The sequence below is a fragment of the Sparus aurata genome, chromosome 3 (genome assembly GCF_900880675.1).
Source record: "Sparus aurata chromosome 3, fSpaAur1.1, whole genome shotgun sequence".
Taxonomy (NCBI): Eukaryota; Metazoa; Chordata; class Actinopteri; order Spariformes; family Sparidae; genus Sparus; species Sparus aurata.
In genome coordinates, this window is record NC_044189.1 from 23,289,118 (window position 1) to 23,297,343 (window position 8,226).

General features: G+C 40.9%; 1 protein-coding gene across 1 annotated transcript; it reads left to right on the forward strand.

The window, feature by feature from the left end:
* Positions 1–573: 573 nt before the first annotated feature.
* Positions 574–7,910, forward strand: pef1 (penta-EF-hand domain containing 1). Its single transcript, XM_030412799.1, has 5 exons — positions 574–685; positions 2,032–2,278; positions 5,207–5,362; positions 5,884–6,027; positions 6,599–7,910. The coding sequence occupies exons 1-5, from the start codon at positions 668–670 to the stop codon at positions 6,826–6,828; spliced, it is 795 nt and encodes a 264-aa protein (XP_030268659.1). The 5' UTR covers positions 574–667; the 3' UTR covers positions 6,829–7,910.
* The last annotated feature ends 316 nt before the right edge of the window (positions 7,911–8,226 follow it).

The following is an 8,226-nucleotide window of genomic DNA, read 5'->3' on the forward strand; positions in this document are numbered from 1 at the left end:
CAAGTCCTCCAGCTTTAGGAATGTGCATTATTAAATCACTGGGAGTACTTCCTTTAAACATGGCTGCAAAACTTGCTTTATAGAATGAATTCACATTCATGAAATGTTTTACAGAAAGATAGAAATAGATTTACACCTAAAAAACAGACAAAAAAATGAACAAAAGGGTAAAAAAACATAGAAATATCAAATACATACCAATGGATGAAGATAGATATATACATATCTACAAGCATTTATGTCATGAAACAAAATAATGGTGCAATGACATAAATAGTCAATAATATACATGAAGTCGTTGGTTATACAACATGTAGCCTGTGCATGTCCGCGCACTTCATGTATAGCCATTAAGTTATTTGAAAAAAATTATAATAAATCATTACCTTGTCGAAAGTCAGGGGAAACTGACCGTGTTCGTTGCCGGATTACACAGTGAATGAGTAACTCACAAAGTATTCTGTTACATCCATTGGAGTGACGGGCACAGTGATTCACGCATATTTGTTCCGACGTCATCACTTTTTCCACTCTGACAACCAATCAGAGGCAGGAGACGCGGGTGCGGTTTTGACAGACCCGGAAATGCACCAATAGTTACCCTCAGAAAGTGGTGCCGTGTCCGGCTTGGCTGCTGCCTTGTTGAAGGAAGTAAAGTCTGTCAAATATGAGTTTCCACGGCCAGGTAAAGAAATACTGCGTCTTATGCTCCGTCTATGTCTGTTGGAATAACATATTAACTTTGTTAAATACGTGTGTCATCGGCTGTTTGGCCGTAATACAACGTAACTACTAGTGTTTGTCATATAAACACAAGAAACGTTAGCCGTTCGTGTGCTTGCTATGAGGATGTGTAACGTTATAGCAGTGTTCAACTGTTGCTATCTGACAGCAAGTGTGTTTTGCTAACGTGACATTCATTTAACGTTACTTTGCGCTAACATTGGTGGGGTTATAGTTAAGCTATAGAATGATATAGATCACAATGCAGGGCCTAACTTTTGTGGTATCCCCCCTTGTTTTTAGTGAACAGGCAGTGTTAATCATTTCTTGTTTAATCACTTCGAAGTCAGTGTGTCAGTAAATTAGTTGTATGTGGTGGGAGAAGTGTTCATATCCTCTGAATTCAAAGTATAGCTACATCACTGCAAGTATGTTCTGTTACAAGTTGCACATTTACCGTTTTCCCCGAGAGAAAGTACAGAAATATTATCTGCCCCCCTCCAGAGAACTGTTGTATAAGTACTATTGATGAATTAATCTATGAAGAGCACTGAAACATTGATTAGAGCCCATTTGTGTCCATGGTAGCTACATATAAGATATTATATGTTGTTGTTGTTTTTAATGAAACTCTCAACCTGTATGCTGGTGTGAAAGAAATATGTTCCTGAGGAATATAGCAGCAATAGATATATATGCAAAAGTTAAACTTAAAGGCTAAGTTCACCCTAAAAGGAAAGTTCAGTCACCATCAACCCACCCTTGTGTTCACGGAAAGTCAAGTTAAGTTGTGTAGTCCACCCTTTCTAGAGCTTCACAACAACAACAGCATTGTCACATTCTCCTAAACAACTGAAGTAGATGGGGACTTGTTATAAAATGTAATATGCCTCTGTACAGGTCAATTTCAGTCTCCGGAGGCCCCCGGGATCCCAAACTGTTTTGAAAAGATGCTGATTAACAGCCCATAAGCTGAAATCTTCACAGTTGCTGCTCCGTTACAAGCGTTGGCGCAGATCCCGTCTGAAGTGGGCCCACAAGCTGGACCGCACAGCAAGCTGTGAAGCTCCAGAGACAGAAAAAAACTTTACTGCTGCTCCTTTTTAATACATAATACATAATACAACTAAGAGTAGGTAACTAAAATATAAAAAGTACTTTCTATAGAACAAAATCATGTACATTAAAATATATGACTTTTTAATTTTAATCTCTTGAGAGACTCTAAGAAGCTCCATCTCGCCACACACAGCCAGTGCATTCTTTGTATCTGTCATACATTACACGTGAACTTGTCTGTCACTGCAGGGCTATCCCGTTGGAGGCCACCCACCACCCGGTGCTCCATACGGGGGAGGCAGTGGTCCCTATGGTCATCACCCTTCAGCTCCATACGGTGGTGCAACACATCAACCAGGAGGTCCTTATGGTGCTTACGGAGCCCCAGGTCAGGGAGGGCAGTATGGGTCGGCACCAGGGGGTCCCCCCGGTGGTCATTATGGAAGTTACGGGGGACAGCCTCATGGAGGACATTATGGACATCATGCTCCTGCAGGTAACTGTAAGATGAGACAGCAGCTGCTTTAGCTTCTGTAGTAGGTTTGCTTGCGGGACTTGAACAGGCATATTCTAAACACGAGGAGACTGCAGATACTCTCCTTTCTCCTCTGTCTTGGCTTCTCTCTCCCTCACTCTCTGGCGAGATGATGGATAGAAAATGAATTGCGTTCCCAGACAGTCATGTAGAGACAGGGTTCAGTTTGTGCCCCTCAGCAGGATTACACGGCTGGAGCGATGACTCCGGTAATACTGAGTGAGGGCTAAACAGAGTAAGAGACAGATGGGTAAAGAGTGTGTTGTGTGTGTGTATTTGTGTGTGATTACACTATTTCCTGTAGCAGCTAAGCCTCAGTCAGAGCCCATGTGGCTACCACTCCCCGCGGTGTAAAAATCCATCAGGGTCTGGCCTGAAGTGTCACCTGTCTCTCTCTCCCCATTCATTTTTCTGACAATCAGCCCCCCCCTCCACTCCTCCACTCCTCCCCTCATCTCACACCATCCTCACACTTGGTTTCTGTTCCTCCACGTATTCAGGTAATGGCCTCTTGCCCGACACTATCTCCCTCTGCGCTGAGATGACTTTTCCTCAACCCTTGACCCTTGTCTCACACCTTGAGCCTCATGAAACACTGAGCATATATAATAAAGCTGGGGAGGTATTCGCTTGCAGAATACAAACTAGTTAAACAACTCTAGGGAGAGTCACTATTCCTGAGCTCAGCATTTTTCCTTACCGTAAGCTTATACATGATGTTAGTTAAATAAACTGGATAGTGGAAATATTGAATTTCCTTCAGCACCGGGGAGGGGGGTACATCATTTGTATGTATAATTCATATATATTTTTCCTAAAAATGTAAAATTCTCAGCTAAATGTGCAGCATGGGGCGCAGGGAGAAAAATTCTTAATAGCAATTTAACACTTTATTTGGTGAGGACAGGTGTGGCACTTTGCTTCATGCTAGTGCAGTAATGGCGGTCCAAAGCCTACCTTTAAAATAAGGTTCCAATGAGAGAACAGGAGAGTTCAGTTCAAATTAAGATTCACACATTTGCAGGTACAAATCGGGCAGATATTCTACTAATAATTGTGCCTATGTGTGGTGTATCTCATACCGGCGTTGGTGTTGTTCCTACAACATCATAATTAATCTTGTTACAGGACCACCACTGACCAATCACGACGTTGTGATGTCATAGCTTTTGCAACTCGTGTTGGTGTTGTCACTAGAACATCATGTTCATCATCAATGTTGTTCCAGGATCATTATTTGAACAGCGATAGCATCAGGGGAAAGCCATTGTGTTGAAGTGGGTTACATATGGGACTCTGACTCAGAGGATGGGGAAATCAATCCTCCTTGGAACATATGATTCTGTCCACTTATTATTTTTCATGTCTTTACACTTCTCTTTTACTCTTTGGTCAGGGTTACACAACGAAGTATTAGGTTTGGTTTATCGTATTGGTTCTTATTTGCAATCCAAGTTCCTCTGGAGTATTTGAATGTTTTATGATTAATGCCCTTTGAATCAAACACCGTGGAGATGGTTTAACCTGACATCATCTCCACTCAGCTCTGTCCCCAAAGCAAAACACATAAAGTTAATTAGTGTCGGAAAAACACATTATTAAATTAGAAAGAGGAATCACATGGAGTTCATGCTTTCTCACAGGACATGCAGATTTGTGTTTTCTTTGAGGGTTTTTTACCCTTATTGTTTCAGCGGAGTATTAAACATTCACTCACTCCACTCCGTTCACTCATTGTGTTGCCCGTTTCTGTTTGATTTGATTCGTAGATAACATGGTTTGGATTGAAATACACCCTTTCTTAAGGTTTAACATGTTTTTGAAACCCCCCCCCGTGCATATTTTTCTGGTCCTTTTCCCCAACTTGCTTAGCTACGTCATACAAAAACGTGATTGGTTAGTTTCAGCGATGACCCTGTAGCGACATTAATGATGATGCCCCGGGACCAACACTCACATGAACACAACAGTGGTAGATAGTTTGATTTAAATAGTTGTTTTCTCTTTACTAAATTAGACAGAAGGTACTGTTATAATGTTATAATGATTAAAAAGAAATCCATCCTTAATTTTTGCACTCTCTAGCTGACAGTTTTTTTAAGATTTTTTTTTAAAGAATTTTGTAAGTTAATAGTTTTAAGACATTACGTGATGATAAATTACTCTTCTTCTTTGTCTTCTATATCTTTTAAATTATACTCTCGAAATGGAAAATGTAAGCACAGTTGACGGTTGGCGGGTGTAGATATTTGACACTGTGTGTGTTGGTGTGTGCAATTAGGTTGTTGGTATAATCTCACACAATTGGGATGATTTTTTTCTCTCATTTATACATTCTTCCAACAAGTAACTATAATAATTTAATAAGAAAGATGTTTAGTTTGTTGGCTTAACGTGTATTGGATGTTATAGTCAATGTCTACTGTGCAGTCTATGGAGTCAGGGCCTTCACCACAAACACCACTAGGGCCCAAAGTTTGAGTCAAGCACAGATGTCATTTTTTTATGATAAAGTTTTTGCAATTTCAACTGTCAGGGAGTTGAAGCGCGTGTCTTCATCTCTCAATAAATAAGAAATCGTTTTACATCGGAGCGAGGCAGCCGTTTCATTTAGGAGAATCTTCACTGTCTCTTTCTTCTGTCTCTTTAACTATTCCCCCACTCAGAGTCTGAAAGCACTTGTGAAATAATAACTGGTAGAAAAAATAAGGATGGAAATAATAAAGAGAATAAATCAGACTAGTTGGCACAGGGATGAAGAAGAAGAAACTGCTGATGGAAACATCATGCCATGAAAACAATCTTCTACTGATGGGCATCTTCAAAGTCAGTCTGAAAATCCCTGTCCTTTCTTCACCATCCTATTTCTACTCTCTATCCTCCCTTCAGGCAACATCCCTCCTGGTGTTAACCCAGAGGCGTACCAGTGGTTCCAGACTGTCGACACTGACCACAGCGGTTTCATCAACCCAAAGGAGCTGAAGCAGGCGCTTGTCAACTCAAACTATTCTGCTTTTAACGACGAGACCTGCCTCATGATGATCAGTAAGTTGCACGGGTCAACAGAAGTAGCTCTGTGAGGATAAAGAAGCGAGAAATGTTGTGGCAGCGTTTCCTTAGGCCAAATCACACTGAGTTTAACTATACAGAATGCTTTCAGAGAGCTAAACGGCTTTAGCAAGGTGGAGGAGGAAGTTGCTTAAGGAAAAACAAATAAATGAAGGAGTGGCAGGAGAAAGAAAATGGGCTGGTTTTAAATGAGAGTAGCTCACTAAAATCTCCCAAACTTGTAAATAGAAATCTCTGTTTCTAAAAGGAGACATTTATGCAGCCAGGAGTCTACCTCAGAAAGAACTATGTTACTGATGAGACAAATGAACTGAGTCGTGTTTATCTTGATGTTGCCATGCATTCCAACAGAATTTGCCAGCCAGTGACTAATTGTCCTATTACCATAATGAGAAATGTGTGACTTCTTGCTGTGTCGCAAGAATAACCGAAGAAAAGCGTCTGAGTCTTGTCTGTGCTGAACAGGCTGTGTTTTTTTTTTTTTTATTTCCTGTTAGACATGTTCGACAAGACGCGGACTGGTCGAATAGACTTGTTTGGCTTCTCGGCACTGTGGGACTTCATACAGCGGTGGAGGGTGCTCTTTCAGCAGCATGACAGAGACTGCTCAGGGTCCATCAGTGGCATGGAGCTACAGCAAGGTATCCGTGTGTGTGTGTGTGTGTGTGTGTGTGTGTGTGTGTTTAAATGCTACAATTTAAAGATAGAAAGTTAAACCTTTCTGCGTTAAAGGTGCAATACGTAAGGACTGGCCACCTTGAATTTATACTCCCAACAAATAGGGGCAGTATATCACCAGTGTAACTGCCAGTTGCTGCTAACTGTACCTTTTTTATACATACATGACTGCAGCTACTGTTAGCTCAGTTAGCCTTGAAGGTGGACAATCAGTCTTCAGGCCCAGGGCTAGCTGGTTAGCATGTTATCTTTGGCAGATATTTCTTCAAAACAGTACATAGACGACTTTGACACGTTAAAACAGTAATTTCTTCACGTTCTGTTACATTTCGCCCATTTAAAACATCTAAAAACAACTAAACCTTTATTATTTATTTATTTCCACTGTTTTGTTTTATGTACTGTGTATTCAATCGGGATAGGGATCAATCAAAAACTGTCAGCAGTCTTTTTAAAATTAACACTGAAATGCAACCCAAAGAAGAAGAATTCACTTCCATCCTGTGTATCTGTCCTCTGTTGTCTCCTCTCCAGCCCTCGCTCAGATGGGCTACAATCTGAGCCCCCAGTTTTCGGAGAACTTGGTGCGCCGCTACGCCATGCGAGGCGCACGACCCGGCATCCAACTGGACCGCTTCATCCAGGTGTGCACTCAGCTCCAGTCCATGACGCAAGTGTTCAGGGAGAGAGACACGGGCATGACGGGCAACATCCGCCTCAGCTATGAGGACTTCCTGTCCGGGGCCGTCACCAGGCTCATGTGAGCCTCTTTCCACTGACAGACCCGCTGCACTGTGGATCCATAGTATCATTCCATGTTCAGCTCATGATTTTGCTGAGGTTTTATTTCTTTCCCATAAGTGCCCAAACCTGTTGGTATGTATACAACATGTCAGCCAGTACACCTTATTTCATAGCTAGTTGCTGTAAGTATATGCCTTATGCCATGCACCTGACCGAAGTTCAGTGGCTGTTAGAAAGGTTAGAACATCAGTCACCTTTAAACAGTGATAATCTTACCATAGATGCCTTGGTGACAGTTATCAGGTCTCTTTTTGACTCTTACCGGTACAGTACTGGATCGAAATGATGGCTAGTTTAAATGGGAAACAGGGAGCACTTGTTTACATGTGTTTGATTAACTGAATGTTGACCAGACTAACCAAACATCAGCGTAAACACTTGATGAGAGGAAGTAACATACAGTAAGTAATCCATCAGTGATCATTTTCACTGCTCCTACTGTCAAAATATCTCAATTAGACTGCATGACAATGATTCTGCTGGACTTCAAATTCATATCCTCTGACTTTGCTCACATGCAGCATGATCACATTCACATTCCATTGAAGTGATTTTAAACTTTCTTTAATATGTATGCATATCAGGAGTATTCAGCATACCCAGAGGGTACTACTATACAGTGGTCGCACACTGAATTGGACATTGCTTTGTGTTGAAATTGGTCTTATTAAGAAAAACAAGGGCCATTTTATAATATCAGAATTCTCTCACACACTGAGAAGGGTTTTTTTTTTCCTCAAGGCTCTGTAACTAATTGATTCTGAATGTTTAGATAAAATGACTTCATTATCTCCTTCTTGCCAAGTTGCACTCCTGTGAGCCAGCATCCGCCGTAAATAATGAAATAACATGTGGCCAAAAGATAAGTGACCCAGAAGCTCTGAAAGGTGTTACGCATTATGTTTACCACTTTCACCTCAGTGAAAAGAGAGATTCAGTGATTGTCAGGCCAGTTTCTAAGCACTCCACTGAGGCTCTGCGATCAGTCAACATGCCAAAATGGTTTGTGATGCCAAAAACAAATAAATGCTTTTGTATCACATTCTGACCTGTTCATAGTCTTGATTGACAATCGTTCATACTAATGATAAAATGCATAAGAGACTTGATGTGTATTACAAGACGCTGCATACTGTGCACAGAGTTCAATTTGTATCTAAAGATTAAATATTGTGTAAACGCGACAGAACAATGGAAATTCCAAAACCACTTGGGTGTTTTTTAAGGTAAAAAAAGCAAGAGAACGGTTATTGTTAGTACTTGAATTGAGGAAAATAGATTGAGAATTGATATATTATTTCTCTGCACAAGTTCATTTGTTACCGTACTTTCTTTAACAAGTCTGATTTCACCTCATC

Excerpts from the sequence above, each read along its gene's own strand:
- pef1 (XM_030412799.1), top strand. Across the intron at positions 2,279-5,206 it reads TGGACATCATGCTCCTGCAG|GCAACATCCCTCCTGGTGTT; the intron begins GTAACTGTAAGA and ends TCCTCCCTTCAG. Across the intron at positions 6,028-6,598 it reads TGGCATGGAGCTACAGCAAG|CCCTCGCTCAGATGGGCTAC; the intron begins GTATCCGTGTGT and ends TCTCCTCTCCAG.